General features: G+C 38.4%; 1 protein-coding gene across 1 annotated transcript in view; it reads left to right on the top strand.

Moving 5' to 3' along the window:
- SYTL5 (synaptotagmin like 5) overlaps positions 1-11,982 on the top strand; it is a 228,208-nt gene extending 216,226 nt beyond the window's left edge. The window contains exons 15-18 of the mRNA XM_025371943.1: positions 5,555-5,663; positions 7,280-7,415; positions 10,552-10,760; positions 11,840-11,982. Coding sequence (XP_025227728.1) covers positions 5,555-5,663; positions 7,280-7,415; positions 10,552-10,760; positions 11,840-11,982 — 597 coding nt within the window. The remainder of the gene's footprint in view (positions 1-5,554; positions 5,664-7,279; positions 7,416-10,551; positions 10,761-11,839) is intronic.
- The last annotated feature ends 6,570 nt before the right edge of the window (positions 11,983-18,552 follow it).

Raw genomic sequence — 18,552 nt, 5'->3', positions numbered from 1 at the left:
AGTCGAAACATCTTACATTGAACTTTCTGTATAGTAGAAACCCTCTTCCCCTAGAAATGACCACCAATAGTAGGTCAGTTAATAGACAACATCACAGAAATCACCCACATACAAACACACACACTCAATGCATTTCTTTTATTTTTAATTATTTTGAACTAACACATAAAAATTGTATATAGTTATCATGTAAAATGTGGTTTTTAAATATGCATATATTATGGAATGGCTACATCAATCTAGTTAACATATACGTTACTTCACATAGCATACTTTTTTATGGTCAGAACACATAAAATTTGCTTTCTTAGCAATTTTCAAGAATACAAAGCATTGTTATTATTAATAACTATGGTCACCATGTTGTAAAAGAGATTCTTCAAATTTATTCCTCCTATCTAGCTGACATTTTATTTTGTTTGGCCAACATCTCCCCCAGTTCTGCCCACCCCCAGCCCCTGATAACCACCACTCTACTCTCTGCTTCTATTAATTCAACTATTTTAGATTCCACTATTTTAGATTTACATCTATTTTAGATATAAGTGAGATCATGCAGTGTTCATCTTTCTGTGCCTGGCTTATTTTAATTAACATAATGTCCTCCAGATTTATCCACGTTGTTGCAAATGCACATGACAAGATTTTATTTTTTAAGTCTGAATAGTATTTCATTGTGTATATATACCATATTTTCTTTATCACTTCATCCATTGATAGACAATTAGGTTGTTTCTATATGTTGGCTATTGTGAATCATGCTGCAATGAGCATGGAAGTGCAGAGATCTCTTTAAGATACTTATTTCATTTTATTTGGCTATATACCCTGTAGTGGGATTGCTAGATCATATATACGGTGGTTCTATGACACTCGCTGTATTTAGTCCTTTTGATAGTAGCCATTCTAACAGGTATAAGATAATAGCTCATTGCGATTTTAATTTGCATTTCCCTGGTGATTAGCGATGCTGAGCATTTTGTCATACACTTGTTGGCAATTTGTATGTCTTCTTTTGAGAGATGTCTATTAAGATCCTTTGCCCGTTATTTAATTGGATTATTTGTTTTCTTACTATTGAATTGCTTGAGTTCTTTATGTATTTTGGATATTAAATTATTTAACTTAAACTATATCAGATGTATGATTTGCAACTATTTTCTCTCATTCTGCAGATTGTCTATTCACTCTGTCGATTGTTTTCTTTGCTCTGCAGAAGTTCAGTTTGAGGCAGTCCTATTTGCCTATTTTTGCTTTTGTTTCTTGTGCTTTTAGGGTCATATAAAAAAAATTTCCCAGACCTATGTTATGGAGCTTTTCCCCTATGTTTTTCCTAGTGGTTTTACAGTTTCAGGTCTCATGCTTAAGTCTTTAATCCACTTTGAGTTGATTTTTGTATACGGTGTGAGATAAGGGTCCAATTTCAATCTTCTGCATGTGGATGTTCACTTGTCCCAACACTGTTTACTAAAGAGACTGTCCTTTCCCCATTGTGTATTTTTGGCACTTTTGTTGATAATCAATTGACCATAAATTTATTTCTGGACTCTCTATTCTGTTCCATTGGTGTTATGTATCTGTTCTTATGCCAGTACCATGCTGTTTTGATTACTATAGCTTCCCAATACATTTCTTAAACATTTATTTTTAACTTAAACCAAATAAATGTACATTCATTCGCAAGTCTTCTAATACAGAGACAATTAATTTTGTTTGAATTTCATTCAGTAAGTAAAATTCTGCCATATATTCCTTGCATAAATTCTCCTCCTAATGCATCATCATCAGCAGATTCAAATTTGAGTTTTTTTCTCGAATGAAACAAGAACATAAGAATACTTTCAAAGTAAACTAAATGCAAATTCTTCTCAAAAATTTATGATTTTTTCTAACCTTTCATAGATTCAAGCCCACATATAATCCAACAGCAACTTTGTTTTCAAATCTTTAGTTCTTCTAAAGTATTCAACAGAATTGTTATAGTAGCAGCTGTCTTTTGCACTCATCAATTTATGTGACATTAAACTATATAATTACAATCACAAATATGCCTGGCCTAAAGAGCTTGGGGGACTAACTAACGCAGCTGACTCTCAGTGTGCATACAATTCAACTGATGGGAGCAGATGCATGTTCTTTGCAGGAAGGATTCTGCTATTCACTAGGGATGAAGAACACTAATTAAACCGATGAGTCAGTTAACTAAGTGTGAATTAATAGATCCTGCTACTGCAAATATATCTACTACATAGACTGAAAACTCATTGAAAGCAGGGTCTGTCTTATGTGTCCCCACAGCACTTAGCAAAGTGCCTTATAAAAATGTAAGCATTCCATATGTGTTGGTAGAGTTGAATTGAATATGATTGGATTCTGCTAACTTTTTCTAAGTAATAGTTGGTTGGATAATGACAATGGTGTTATGCCAGGAGAGGGTGTTGCTTAGGAATTTCCTGGCAAAGTATAAGTATCAAAAATACCCTAAGACATTAGACATGTGCAGACTGCAATATGACTCTCCACTTTAATTTTTTGTATGTGATTATAATGCTACAAGCTTCATCATTATTATGTTCTCCTTTCTTAAGACTTGAGGTCTATATTTATATGGGGTCAACAGTATATTTTAAGCTAAAAACCAATGGAATGTTGGTAAATCCCAATAATGCATGTTTTTGATCTCTAGTAGCACACTGTATATTAGTATGTGATTCCTACACATATCACTTTTTCCTACCCGAAGATCTCACTCAAAAAGCCAACACAGCCTGCTCTGGTTAACTATTGCTGTATACTGAACTACCTTAAACCTTTGTGGCTTACAGCAAGAATTTATTCTCTCTCATGATTCTATGGGTTAACTAGGCTCATCTAGGTAGTTCTCACTTAGGGTTTATCGTGCCACTGCAGCCAGATGGTTGACTGAGGCTGATGTCATCGAAAATCTCAACTGCATTGATTGTTCGAATTGACTCACTTCCATGTCTTACACATGATGTTGACTGCTGGCTGGAAACTCAGCTAGGCCTGCCAGCTGGAGCACCTACGTGCGGCTTGTCTCTGTGGCTTGGGCTCTCTTAGCATGGATTCCCAGAGGAAGCATTCAGAAATATCCATTCCAAGAAAGAAAGTAGAAGCTGTCGATCTTAAGACCTGGACCCCAAAACTGGCACATTGTCACTTCTGCCATATTCTATAATACTAGTCAAAGCAATCACAGAGCCCACTCAGACCCAAGGAGAGGTCACAAATACCCCATCTCTCATTGATGACAGTACCAAAAAAGTGGTAACCATCTTTAATCTGTCCTAACATCCATTATTATTTTCTACTTATGATACTCACCTAAACTAAAATTTACTGAGATTGTCAAAACAAAAAGAAGAGTCCAGTTACAAGGAACTTGATCTAAAATAATCAGATTAAATATTAGATGGATAGTCTATTTTACCATATATTCTCATTTTTGCCCCCGGTAAGAAGGTTGAATAAAATATTTCAAGCATTTTTCCCACCCTTACTAGTAAGTTTTACTATCACCAGCAGGAAAGAAAAGGGAAAGTCAGGCAAGGATTCCTTTTCTTTTTAATAGTCTCAGTATGTTTAATTTTTTTTTTACTATTTATTTGCTTATTTATGCCAAGTCTTGAACAGTCTCTGGCTTAGCTATGAGTGGGCTAGGTTTCTGAACTCTCATTCTGCCCTCTCTGAGAGAGCAGTTCTCTGCTCTTGACTCAGAAGTCAGATCTCTAAAGGAAAACCTTAACAAAAGTTTCCTTTCCTGCTCTACCTGTGAAAGAACTCAAAGTTCAGTTGACTCAATGGCAAGTGGGAGACCTATAGAACAGAGGTTCTGGGTGCATGTGCACATTGATTTTCTTTAATTTGAACTTTATATTTTGAGATGACTGTAAATCTACATGCAGTTATAAGAAATACTACAGAGAGATCCCATGTACTTATTACTTGATTTTCCCCAATGGTAACCTATAGCAAAGCTGTACTATAATATCAAACCAGGTTTTGCTTAATTTTTTAAAGGCAGGGCCTCACTCTGGCATCCAGGCTGGAGTACAGTGTCAAAATCATAGCTCATTATAATCTCAAATTTCTGGGCTCAAGCTATCCTCCCACCTCAGCCTCCCAAGTAGCTGGGACTACGGTGCATGCCACCATGCCCAGCTACGTGGGGTCTCACTGTGTTGCCCAGGCTGGTCTCAAACTCCTGGGCTCAAGAGATCCTCCCACCTACACCTCCCAAAGTGCTGGGATTACAGGCATGAGCCACTACACCCAGCCACAACCAAGATATTGACATTGATATGATCCACCAATTTTATTCAGAATTCCCAGTTTTGTACTCATTTGTGTGTGTGTGTATGTGTGCACGTGTGTGTGTGTATTTAGTTCTATGCAATTTTATCACCTTTATAGGTTTGTGCATCTACTACCACAGTCAAGGTACAGAACAGTTCTAATACCACATGTGTCCCTCAGGTTGACCTTTTATAACCACATCTAACTCCCTCCCACTACTCACATCCCTAACTTCTAGCAACCACTAATCTGTTCTCCATCTCTATAATTTTGTCATTTCAAGAATGTTACTTACATAAATGAAATCATAAAGTATATGTCATTTTAAGACTGGCTTTTTTTCACTCAGTAGAATTCTCTAGAGATTCAACTTGTTGCATTTATCAATAGTGTATTCCATTTTTATTAATGAATAGTATTCCACGGTATGGATGTACCACAGTTTGTTTGACCATTCACCTGTTGAAGGAAATCTATGTGATTTCCAGTTTTTTACTATTACAAATAAAGCTGATACAAATATTAGTATACAAGTTTTGTGTGGATATAATTTTTTCATTTCTCCGGGATAAATGACCAAGAGTGCAATTTCTGGTTAGATGGTAGTTGCATGTTTAGTCTTACGAGCAGCTGCCAAACTGTTTTCCAGAATGACTCCACCATTTTACATTCCCACCAACAATGTTTGAGTGAACCACTTTCTCCATGTTGAATTTTGATTATATGAATTACCAATATTGCTTTTAACAGTTGAAGACTGGCAGCCCCATGTGAATCAAGCATTATTGCCTACTTTTCCCTTCTTGATCACTTGGGAAAGCCTTAAAAGACATCAAAGATGACACGGAGAAGTAATTTCTGGAGGTACTTTCAGTGGCATTTTTATTCCTGCTTCTTCACATCCCAAACTATATATGTAAACTCAGTGATAGGTCCGGTCATCAATGCATCACAGGTGCTCAATATCTATTGACTGGCCAAATATAAGTTATATGTCTTCTTTCAAATTCCTTTTACTTAAATGTTAAAGGTTATATGTAAATGCCTTCATAGAGTTTTCCAGCCTTTCTTTTCTCTTACCTAAGGCATCTCTTAAACCAATGAGAGCCAACAGAGTTGAAATGGGAATGGATTGTCACATTTATGCCACCAAGTAAATACTGCACATTCAAATGTGGACTACAATACTAAGCAAATCATTCATACTCTTTCAATTTACTTGTTTCTCCTTGGCCAGGTGGAGTTTGCTCCTGATATTGGCCTTCAATACAAAGGAGAGCTGACAGTTGTTTTACGTTACATTCCCCCGGAAGAGAATCTGATGCTTCCACCAGAACAACTCCAAGGTAGAGTAAAAATCAGTGACTTTGATCAATGACATTCTGTTTCTAGAAGTGTGGTAGTAGGAATCAGGGATTGGTTGCATTCTATGTCTTTCATATTACACAAACAAAACATAAAGGATTAGGTGTCACTGTCTTTTGGGGAAAGTTGATATGTATATACCGTATATGGAAGAATGCAGGATTCTTACAAGGAAAGGACAAAATTCATACTTAGAGATCAGCCTTGGTGGTCAGATTTGTTTTCTGTTAGTCCCAAAGATATAGGATCTTCCCCCAGGGCTGGGGGAAGGCAGGCTGCTGGGAGGCAAGCATAGGAAACTGCTCCATGGATTTATGACATTCACAACTATTCAGGGAGTCTTGATGAAGAAGTTGTTCTAGAACACAGGATTTAAAGGAATAAATCAGATGGAGTCAATTTAGAAATCTCTCTTCCCCTTTGTATTAAGCTGTTATTGCATTGCTATAAGAAATACTCAAGATTAGGTAATGTATAAATAAAAGAGGTTTAATTTGCTCATGGTTCTGCAGACTATGTAGGAAGCATAAAACAGGCATATGCATCTGAGGAAGCCTCAGGAAGCTTACAATTATGGCAGAAGGTGAAGGTAGAGCAGGGGTCTCACATGACAGGAGCAGGAACAAGAGAAAGAGAGAAGGTGCCACATACTTTTAAACAACCAGATCTCACAGGAATTCACTCAGTATCGTGAGGACAGCACCAAGGGGACGGTGCAAAACCACTCATGAGAAATACACTCCATGATCCAATCACCTCCCACCAGGCCCCACCTCCGATAGTGGGGATTACATTTCAACATGAGATTTGGGTGAGGATATACATCCAAACTATCTTGCCCTTCTTTTACCATCAACTCTTGCAGGCAGCCTCCTCTGTCCTCCCATTCACTATAACTCTTTTCAGTGTGAGCTTGTGCAAGTAACTCACTATCTCCTGACCTCAATTTCCTCACTTCAAAGGGTTGTTGTGAAGAATAAATAGGTTCATATATGTAAAGTGCTTAAAATAGTACTAAATAAACATGTTGGTTGTGGTACTGGTTTATATCATTCATGTTGAACGTATTTCATAGAATAGAAAAGTGAGGTGGAAAAGAGATTTCTCTCACCCTAAAATGTAACTGCTTGGGCTGTAGCCTCTAGAGCTGACTCTGACTAAAACTGACTATTTGTAAGACTAAACTGTCAAAGGGAGTTATGGAATTTTCTCTTTCGGAGTTGTGGTGTGTGTATATTGCTTTCATCATAGTTATTTCTCACTAAGAGCAGGAATGGTGCTCCGGAAAACTCTTAGGCATTCCATGCCTTTATACCCTGTGAAAAGATATGCTTTGTAAGGGAGTGTTTAAAGTTTTAAATTTATTTGTTCATTTGTTTCAACAAACACAAATGAAAGGCCTATCTGGAAGGAATCCAATGGGGGCAAAAATGGTTAAATGAGTAAAAATATACAACAATGTAAAGGCCCAATTCAGTCAGCAAATGAAATATATCTTTGTATATGATCTTTGTAAATTTTGAAATGGAACCCATGATTTTTCTATTTTTTTTTTTTCTCTCTCCCCACCATTCCCTCATTTTGGTGGCTGACACAGGAAATAAGACTTTTAAAAAGGGAAAGAAGAAGGAGTCACCTGTAATCTCTGGAGGAATACTAGAAGTGTTCATCAAAGAAGCAAAGAATTTGACAGCAGTGAAGTCAGGAGGCACTTCTGATAGCTTTGTGAAGGGGTAACTTTGTTTTAGCTCTTTCTGGATGATACTTAATAAGAGATGAAAGGATCTGTGATCCATAAGCCAGTGGTGGCTGTGAACCTTCCGTGTTCTGTTTACTAGAAGTGTATGGGTGAGAACTACCCTTAAATGCTGGCTCTTACATCTAAAACAACACAAATGTTGAGGGAACTGCTGATTCTAGCAGTCACTCTGTTTCCAACATATTTCAGGAATTCCCATCATTCTTACTTTCAAGACAGGCAACTTTTTTCTGTAAGATTCATTTGTTGAAAAAGTGGAAAAAATATGATTTTCTAGGTGTAATGTATTTTTATTGTTCATTATTATCATTTTGTACTGGCAATGTGCAATGATAACCAAAATATCAGATCCTTGATATTTTTCTCTCTTGTGGGAAATTGTAAAAAGTAGAGATGTCAGAGCATTCTCGCTGGACTTATCCACTGTCGAATGCTTTGGAGAGGCTCCAAGACCACCTGCTAGACATTTGTGCCCAAGTTGTGGAGCAAAGGGCAGCTTCTTGAGGGAATGCAGCCCTTAAAATATATACTCTTGCCCAACTCTAGGCAACTCAAACATCAAATCCCTTTTGATTTCTGACTATTGGATATTTTTATCTTGGAAATTGAGGAACTAAGACTGCAAGGTTATTTTTCATTCATTTGAACACACACAAAAATTCACATGTGCCAAGCACGAGGTGCTATGCTTTCAAAAATGAATAACATATTATCCCTGCCTTCATGGAACTCCATAAAGCACATAAGGTAAAACAAATTCCCATGATGCCAGACCATGAGGTTCATTCTTTGAGTCAGATGGCAATATTGTTCCTCTTCTCATGCTGTGTTAGAAAAGTGTATTTTTTCCTACAAAGAAATGGTTTGGGTTCACTCTCACATGTTCTAACTTTGCCTTTTTGTTGTTTTTTTGTTATGTTGCTTTTTTTTGTTTGTTTTTGTTTTTGTTTTGAGACAGAGTTTTGCTCTGTCGCCCAGGCTGGAGTGCAGTGGCACCATCTCAGCTTACTGCAACCTCCGCTTCCCAGGTTCAAGTGATTCTTATGTCTCAGCTTCCTGAGTAGCTGGGATTACAGGTGCGTGGCACCATGCCCAGCTATTTTATTTATTTATTTATTTATTTATTTTGTATTTTTAGTAGAGGCGGGGTTTCACTACATTGACCAGACTGGTCTCGAACTCCTGACCTCAAGTAATCTGCCTGCCTCAGCCTCCCAAAGTGCTGGGATTACAGGCATGAGCCACCGTGCCTGACCACATGTTCTAACTTTGGTAAAGCCAGTAGTGGGGAGAAGCAGTTTTGGGGCCTCCCCATTGGTGAGTGTGTGTGCCTGAATCCTGGCACATCTGCCCTTCACTCTTTCTTGCAGTAGATTTGAGCATAGAAGAAATGCTTTCTTTGGATACTGCAGTTACAATTTGTGTCATTAGCCCTACCATCCAGTTTAAGCCTGTGCTGCTCACTGTCTGGTGGAATGAGGAGATGGCTCCCAACCCGTGGCCACATTGTGACCTTGCGGCGCTACTTGACATCTTCTGGAGCACTATTCACTTTATCTTGTGGAAAATTTATAAAGCAGAAATAATAAAAGACTATTTTTGTTCTAGAAAGAAAAACAAAAGCCAGTAACTTTCTGGTAAATTCTATCTATAATAATACTTAAACATTAGGCTGATTCTAAAAAGACATGAGATTTTTTTTTAAAGACAGCGAGGGAGCAAGAATAGACCCTCTGTAAAGTTTAATAATATAAAATATATCCATTAACAATATTTCTGGCTGTGAGCCAAAAGAACAGTGGCTTAAACAAGACTAGTTTTTTTTTTTTTTTCTCTCTTACATGTAAACAAAGACTGAAGGTAAGGTCTCCAGGGCAGATATGGAAGCATCATGATTATCAGGGACCCAGGATTTTTCCATCTCATTATGGTATCCACCTAATGGGTTAGGATAGCTGCTCATGTTTCAGCTATTCCATACAAATTCCAGCTGACAGGACACTTTCCAGATGTAAGAAGTAGTTTTATAAGCACTGCTTCTTATATCCCAATGGCCAGAACTCAGTCACATGGCTATTCTAGCTGCAAGGGAGGCTGGGGAATGTAATCTTTATTCTGGGCAACACTGTGCTCAAATAAAACCACAGAGTTTTTTAGAGGAATGTAAGGAGAGAATGGATATTAGGAGATAATCAGTCTCTGCTTGGGACATGAAATGAAATATTAAGTGACTGAATGTATCTTCTTTATTGTAAAGTCATTTGTTTGTAGCACTTTTCATTTTTGTTCCATGTACTAATTCCATATGTACGTATGTCTTCTTTTCTAAAGTATGCTCCCTGAAGGGGGAAAACAGCCATTTTTATCACATACCTAGAGCCTCATACAGTGTTTTGACCATAGTCGAGAAAACCTAGGATACAGGTGTTTTATTTGAAGAGCTTTCAGGAAACGCCAGTGAGGAAGTGGAGAAAATGAGACAAGGAAGAAAGAGAAGTTGATTAAAACATATATTAATGGGCAGGTTACCACTGTGGGCAACTGCAACTTGATTCCACTGGGGAAGCAGTGAGGAACTCTGTGGAATATACCTTAGGATTGTCACTTCGAGGGACAGGGAAGCTGGGGAATTATCCACCAATTTCTCAAACTCATCAGTTAAAGGTTGCCCCAGGGGCATTAAATTCCAAGTAATCCCAGAGTTTCCTGCACATAAGCTGAGCCAGCTAACACAATATCAGATAAATTCCTTAATTAGAGGAATTTATTCCTTGTGTCAAAAGACACAAGCACTTGAGGTAGGAAGCTGAAAGCATATCAGGAACTTCCCATCCTGCTGCAAGTCAGCTCCAAGGAGGGCCAAAAAGATGTGAAGCAGGGCATACAATAGTGTCTATTGCAGGAGGTATTTTCTTTTCAAGATGGAAGGAAGGACAAAAATAGGATTAGAAAGGAGAATGAGGGCATTAAAGTCATTCCACTATATAAATCCAGATTTAAGCATATAGAAGCCTGGGAAGAAAAATCAGATAGACACATCACACTTGCGTGCACGTTGACATTTTCTGTCTGCTGTCTTACTGATGGTTTGATTGTTTTTCCTCCTGCAGCTACCTGCTCCCTGATGATAGCAAAGCCACCAAGCACAAAACTCTGGTAATAAAAAAGAGTGTTAACCCTCAGTGGAATCATACATTCATGTTCAGTGGCATCCATCCCCAGGATATAAAGAATGTTTGCCTAGAACTTACCATCTGGGACAAGGAGGCCTTTTCCAGCAACATTTTTCTGGGAGGAGTTCGTTTGAATTCTGGAAGTGGTGAGGGATTTGGGGACCCACAGGGATGGTCTGTGACTGGGTCCGTTTGGGGGCACTATTCTTGCAGGTGTGATGTGCAGTGGATATACATACGTAGTTTCAGCTAAATCCTGAAATTACCACAAATGCTTCATTCCTTTAGCTAAGGATCTATTCATTGTTAAAATACAAATATAACTACAGTACCTTTATATCCTTAGGCTAGAAGATTGGAAGATATAATGTTGACATTCAGTCCTTTCATAGACTAACATTTACACTTTAGTCTAAGTGAATTTTAAGTACTTTCTTGGACCTTGCTTCAGATTTTGCTCAGAAGATGATTACCAAGACAGCACAGCCTTCTGATAGGAGGACAGCGACTTTCAAGACCAACATTACTTCATCATCTTCTCAGTTCTGTCCAGCACTTGCAGCTATTATTCATACTGGTTGAATTGAAAAGAAATCATTTTTTCATAAAAATAACACCAATGTTGTTAAAAACAGATCAAGGAAACCCACCACTGGTGCCACAAGACACAACTGTAGCAGGGTGAATTGGAAAAGGGATTACAGTAGTAGAGCACGTGCAGTCCCCCTAACTCTCATTATCCCATAGCCTAAGCCAGACATAGATGAGACCATCTGCATACACCATGGTAAATACTTCTATTGAGGAAGGTCCTATCACTATGATAATTACTTATTTATAGATTAAGGGGAGCCAAGAATATCTATACCACTAAAAGGAAAACTCCCCAGGTCAGAAAAGTGTCCTTGTTAGAAAAAGAGAGCCAAATTCATCCCGTTCTTCTGTCATGTTAGCACAGTCCAGATGAACCAGCTCTCTGCTAAAGTAGGGAGGAAGTGAGTCACCAGGGCCACCCTGATTTGCCTCATATGGCCTAGGCATTAGAGAATAGAGCAGGCTGCAAATGATTGATTCAATTCTAACACCACTCACTATATATACTAAGTGAGAACAAGCCAGTAAAAGGTACTCTGGTCAAAAGGCCCCCTCAGAAGTTGATAGATGCCTTGCAGGAGAGAAAAACATTTCATGTGTGACATATAATGTTCCCATTTCGTTTCTTCAGGTGTGAGCCATGGGAAGAACGTGGATTGGATGGACTCTCAGGGGGAAGAGCAGCGCCTTTGGCAGAAGATGGCCAACAACCCTGGAACTCCTTTTGAGGGTGTACTCATGCTTCGTTCCAGCATGGGAAAGTGTAGACTCTAGAGGGACCAGTTGTCCAAGAATGAGGCCACCAGGGCCTATCTGGCTGTCTTTTCCTACCAGTAGCAAACTGAGACCTGGGATTCTGCTTCCCTGCCATTTCTCATCTGACAGTATCGGGACATGAAGGGAGAGATGTCAGTAGTATGAACATTTAGGGTCTTGTTGAGTGCCTAAAAAACATATATTTTCTTCCAATCAAGGCCTTCTTGATTGGATGATAGAAAGTGTACTACTCTGTCCTGTCAACGAGCAAATTGTGCAAAGGTTTATAGGGTTTATACCATAAAAGAAATGGCACAAGCTCATTTGAAACTACAATTGAGATTGGCGTCCTCCGTTTGCTAATTATAAGTTACTTTAGAGTTCCTCAAATCCTTTGAAGAGAAAGGGGACCACTGAGAAGGTAGATCACTTGAAAAGTTAGAAGAAATGATACTGGCCAACTGTTGCTCACCCTAGGAATCCACATGCTCTCAAGAAGGCATTGTGGGGATGGTTGCTTGAGCAAGGGGGTTGTCCTGTTATTGCAGCAAACTTGTGGATTAACCAAGTAGTATTTCAAGATGGACTGACAGGGCTTTCTATGATTACTATAGAATTTATCATCTAAATCAGTTTATTTTTGAGAACAAAGAGAGCTAAATAACTACATCAGAACAATTGATGTTGATTAGAATTGACCTGGGAAAATTGGGATGTAGGGTTACCCTACTGATGACCTAAGAGAGCTCTGTTGTTAACATTTATTTTATAAAATGTTCTAAGCCATTAACTAAAAGGGAATGAGAAATAATGGTCAATTGATGTACCTTTTCACATTGTGTTCATTGATGAGACTAGTTTAATGTAAAAGGAGGTACTCTACCTGCTATTTTACTTCTGTTTCTCTTCTGCCCTGTTATAGGAGAGAATCAAGGACTCCATCTGCTCTCTCCCCGCTTGTCTTCTCCTTCGTTGAGTTTTTCTTATCTCCTTTTGCAGTGGTTAACCATTGTCACAATAATGCTGAATGAAAAAAACACACCAAATGTCAGTGGCTTAAAATGACAATCCTTTTTCTCATAGTTCTGAAGACTGGCTATGGCACCTCTGCTTCCTGCTACAGGCCTGAGGTTCTAGGTTGGCTTCTTATGCCTCATCCTCTTTGAGCCCAAGGGATAGCCAGAGCATCTGGATGGCCGAATTGCAATAGGATGAGCCCCACTGCTCGGGTACATTTTCAGCCCCTGGTTGTGTCATGTCTACTGATATCTCATTGGTCAAAGGAAGTCAGATGGCCAACATGAAGAGGCAGGGAAATATGCACTGCCCACAATGAAGCCATGACAAGAGTGAGGATGCAGGAAGGGATGAAGAATTGGGGCCAACAGTTCAATCTACCATATCTTCTCTCACTTGGAATTCCAGATGCTTGAGCCACGAAACTTAGATGCAAAGAAAGTTAAAGCTAGAAGGAACCTCAGGCCCAGTTCCTCATTTTGCAGATTCCAAACGTGAATTTCAGAGAGCTGAGATAACTTGCCCAAGGCCATATAGAGACTGTGACTAAATCTGGACTTAAATCCAGGCTATCAATCTTAGGCCAGTGTTCTTTTTTCACTGCAGTCCTTGGCATAATGCTATGCTTATTAAGGTGGATAAGAGGGCATATGTCAAGAAATTTGGAGCAGAGTCCGATTACTTGAGCATGAACATACCTGACCAAGCTATGTTCTGGAGTCATATTCTAGCCTCTGAGCTCATTTTTTTCATATGAATTCATATAAAATCCTCGAAAGTTTAGAAACTGAGTTTTAGTAGTAACAGAGCTAGAATCAGCTTCAGGCTTATTTCTGCTAGTTGTTCCATATTTCTAGATTTCCTCTTGAATTTTGAAAACTGATTTAAGAATATATTTAGTATTATTATTAGTAAGGGAATAAGCAATCCAATTTCAATTTTATTCAGAAATAGGTCACCTAATTCTAGAAAATGGTTATTAGTCTAGTGTCGCTTAGCAAGGTACTTAAAAGAAAAAACTGCACATATCCCTGTGCTGCCCTTCTTAAAAACAGAAAACAAAAAGTGTAAGATCATCATTGCTTCCCACATAGGAAAAATAAAATGTCTTCAGACTTGATGTGACTCATTCTGTCTTCAATTATATTTTTAGGGGAGGTAAGAGGGTGGTGATGGTGAAATCTGGAAGCATATCTGGAATAGACACAACAAAGTGGATTTATTCATTAATAATAAATATGAAGGCTGGGCGCGGTGGCTCAAGCCTGTAATCCCAGCACTTTGGGAGGCCGAGACGGGCGGATCACGAGGTCAGGAGATTGAGACCATCCTGGCTAACACGGTGAAACCCCGTCTCTACTTAAAAAAAAAAAATACAAAAAACTAGCCAGGCGAGGTGGCAGGCGCCTGTAGTCCCAGCTACTCGGGAAGCTGAGGCAGGAGAATGGCGTGAACCCGGGAGGCGGAGCTTGCAGTGAGCCCAGATCGCGCCACTGCACTCCAGCCTGGGTGACAGAGCGAGACTCCATCTCAAAATAATAATAATAATAATAATAATAATAAAAAATATGAAAAATAATAAATCTTAAAATTTATAACTTGAACTCAAGAAGAGCATGAACTTTATGTGTTCAGATCTTTGCCACACATAGAGCAACTCTCTGTATCATGATTTCATAAAATCCAACATCTAACTAGGTATTCCCATAATGCAAAACTCAAGTATGCAAAAATCTATCAGAAACCTATTGGTGTTGCTCTTGGAAATAAAAGGCAAAAGTATGGGCTAGAACTACAAATAGTATTTTTAAATATAGGTAATGCATGTGAATGGCACAGAATTCAAATAGTTCAAAATCGTGAAAAGTTAAGTCTTCCTCTTTCCTGTCCAATTCTCACTGTCTGCATGGCACCACCCTAGTCCAAGCCACCATCACCCGTCTCCAAGATTATTGCAGCAGTCTCCTAACTGCCATCTATGCCACCAATTTTGTCCTCCCTCAATCCATTCCTCTTACTGTGACCAGAGTGATTTGTCTCAGCATGTTATTTTAAAATGTTCAAATATACAGAAAAGTTGAAAGAACTTTATAGTGAACACTCTCATATCCACCACCCAAATTCAGCTCTGCCATTCGCATTTGACTATACTTGTTTACCATTATTGATCTATCTGTCCATCCCCAGAGTGATCTGTAAAACCCTCCATGGCTTCCCATTGTCTTGAGAATAAAATATAAGTTCCTGCTCATGGCCTTGCATAAGATGGTCACTGCCAGTTTCTCCCAGGCCATGCCACCCCTCCCCTTCTCTTCAGTTACAGAATTCATTTTTCTTCTTCTCAGTTGTGCCAGGCTCTATCCCACCTCATGGCCTTTGCCAGGAATCTTCTTGGTCCATCTTTTCTTCAGCCTGATTCCCATTAGTCATCCAGGTCTATAATGTTACCTCCTCAGGGAAACCTTCCCTGATGACTCTCTACTGAACCAGGTCACAGCAGCCTGCCTCTATTTCCCCTTCAGTGCACGCATCACAATTATAATAAATTATGAATGTAATGAGTCCTTTAATATCTGTGTCTGTTTCCTCCCTGCCACATCCCTACAATGTAAGATTCGGAAGGGCGGAGACAATATTTATATTTTTTACAGCTATATCCTGGTCCTTAGCTCACAGTAGGTAATCAAAAAATATTTGCGGAATAAGTGAAAACAAACTAATGTAACACCATAGAATATTAGACGTAGGCATCTTTAGAAACCACCACTTCTAACTCCCAATTAACAGATAAGGAAACTGGGGCCCAATTAGATCAAGAAAAATCTCTCATTTCGTTTACTGATTGGTCTTTTAAAAGCCACCTTACTATAGTCGCCATGCTGTGCAATGACACAGCATAATGACTATACTTAAAAATAATGTATATTTCAAAACAGCTAGCCGGGCGCAGTGGCTCAAGCCTGTAATCCCAGCACTTTGGGAGGCCGAGGCGGGTGGATCACGAGGTCAGGAGATCGAGACCATCCTGGCTAACATGGTGAAACCCCGTCTCTACTAAAAATACAAAAAAAAAAAAAAACTAGCCGGGCGTGGTGGCGGGCGCCTGTAGTCCCAGCTACTCGGAGGCTGAGGCAAGAGAATGGCGTGAACCTGGGAGGCGGAGCTTGCAGTGAGCCGAGATCGCGCCACTGCACTCCAGCCTGGGTGACACAGCGCGAGACTCCGTCTCAAAAAAAAAAAAAAACAAAAACAAAAACAAAACAGCTAAAAGAGAGGATTTCAAATGTTCTCACCACAAAGAAATAATAAATATTTGAGGTGATGGATATACCAATTAGCTTGGTTTACTCATTCCACAGTGTATATGTGTATCAAAACACCACATTGTACTCCATAAATATATACAACTGTTATTTATCAACTAAAAATAAAATTAATTTTTATAAAAGCAACTTTCCAACAAGTACTGTAGTTACAACCCTAGACTGTTGGGCCCAGCTTGTCTCAGCATAGATCAAAGCACAAAGTATGCTTCCAGCCCCACATGTCAGCTTATCAGAAGAAGAGACCACAGCCTTGCATGGAACGTCCTACTCCTTCTTTGAAGATCTCAACTGTCATTTTTCCCTCAGATAAATCAAGTTGAAAAGGGACATGGACAAGTCTAAAACCCTGATTTTACCCATGCACACATAAATAACACATACAGGATGTGGTAGATTCATTCTGTTAATCAGCTCTCCTTTCATTTATGTTGTTATTGTCGCTGGACTCATCAGGATGTAGATTTTCCAGGCCACGAAAACACCATAAACAAATGTATTTTGAAGTAACCTCATACTCTTGGCCTCTTTTTCCTTAAGAAATGTTCACAAATGTATGGCTAATAATCATTAGGTACTTAGGTAATTAATGAATGAATTGAGCCTACCTGATTCACAGTCATGTTAGTCTCATCATTACCTACTGCTCCAAGTTTTACCTTTGGTGAAGGAGGAGAAAACCATGGAAGTAATTAGAGTAAACCCCACCTTTAGGAGCAAAGTGTAATGAAATATCAAGTCCTAGAAGCATCTGAAAGTGAGAACTAGTAGCATTTTGAGCTGTGATCAATGTTTGTTTTTCTGCCACGTATACATTTCACATTAAAGTGAATATTGTCTCTGGAAGTTGCCAGAAGGGTTTTACTCTTACAATAGTGTCATGTATGGCCTCTGAAATTGAAGAAAAATAGGAGGGGAATGTTCATACCGGCAAAAGTACAACAAAAATTAGATCTGGAAAGGTTTGAACAATAGCCAGGAAAATTGTACTACATCAAGGATTCCAAAGGACTATCTGAATCATCTGGAGTATGAACCGAATACATTTATTCCAGAGCATTGCTCCAAGCCTACTAAACAAAATCTCCAGCAATCCCAATAATTTTAATCAAGCTTCTTGGGTGAATCTAATACAAATGGATCACAGTTTGAGAAACACTGCATTTGAGGACAAATTATATCAACTCTATTCTTCGAATACTTGTGGGTAATATATTTATTACTTTATATATTTCATTATTTTATACTTCATTGGATTAGATAATAAATATTACAGAAAATATTTAATTTCATGAGAAGAAAAATTGGTCAGTTTCTTGGTCTACAGATTATGGAACCTGCAGCAAACCATCTTTCCTCCCCTTTCTTCAACACTCTCTTTCAGTGTAATGACCATCTCTTTCTATGTCTCATTCCCTATACCCCATGTCAGGAACATAAAACCTGCCAGCCTCACAATAATGTTGTATAGAGTCATGTTCTTTATCTACAGAAGGAAATTTACCATGCTGTCAAAACAATTTCCATAGAAACATAAACTGCTATTGTCGCTATGAGTAATGCATAGTGTTTCAAAGATTAACAATTGTTCCTCATTTAGTTCACTAGAATTTATCAAAATTTTCTGGGGGAGGTTTTTTTTACACTTGGAAAACTAAAGTCGAATATATGGTTAGTATTGCCTATAAATGCCAAAACACTCTTATGGGGTAGTAGATCATACTTTTCTCTCAAGTATTTCAGCACAAGTAAAGATGTGTCTCTGATTTCCTTTTACTCTGAAGGAGACAGAAATTAATACAGCACATAAATCAAATATTTCATTATAGTAATTAAAGCAAAAGTTTAAATAATTGGAATTTTCTTAAAAATGTCTTCTTATAGGAGGGCAGAGAACTAGGTAGATATTTAAATCTAAATATTGTATTTTTCCTCTTTATTGTGAGATACATTTACTTTGGGGAAGGATTCCGATTTCTTCTTCCAAACATTTTTTCTACTTAGTCAATAGTTCATTTTGTCTGTAGAAACTTGAAGTTCATTTGTGCAAATCCACAGGAATCAGTAAGTCCCAATAAGTAGACTTATTTTTAAACCTTTCTCCTTTGGAAACAAGGAAGGAAGCCATTCCATCACAAAGCAGTCATGGCAATCATTCAAGATTGAACTCGTAGTTGAAATGATTGGGGATTGGGTATGCGTATTTGTTTCCATCCTTTCTTAGTATTTATTATTCATGAATGGACAT

Source organism: Theropithecus gelada, chromosome X (assembly GCF_003255815.1).
Source record: "Theropithecus gelada isolate Dixy chromosome X, Tgel_1.0, whole genome shotgun sequence".
In the NCBI taxonomy this organism is placed as follows: Eukaryota; Metazoa; Chordata; class Mammalia; order Primates; family Cercopithecidae; genus Theropithecus; species Theropithecus gelada.
The sequence above is the reverse complement of the archived record's forward strand: the minus strand, read 5'-3'. Positions and strand labels throughout refer to the sequence as shown.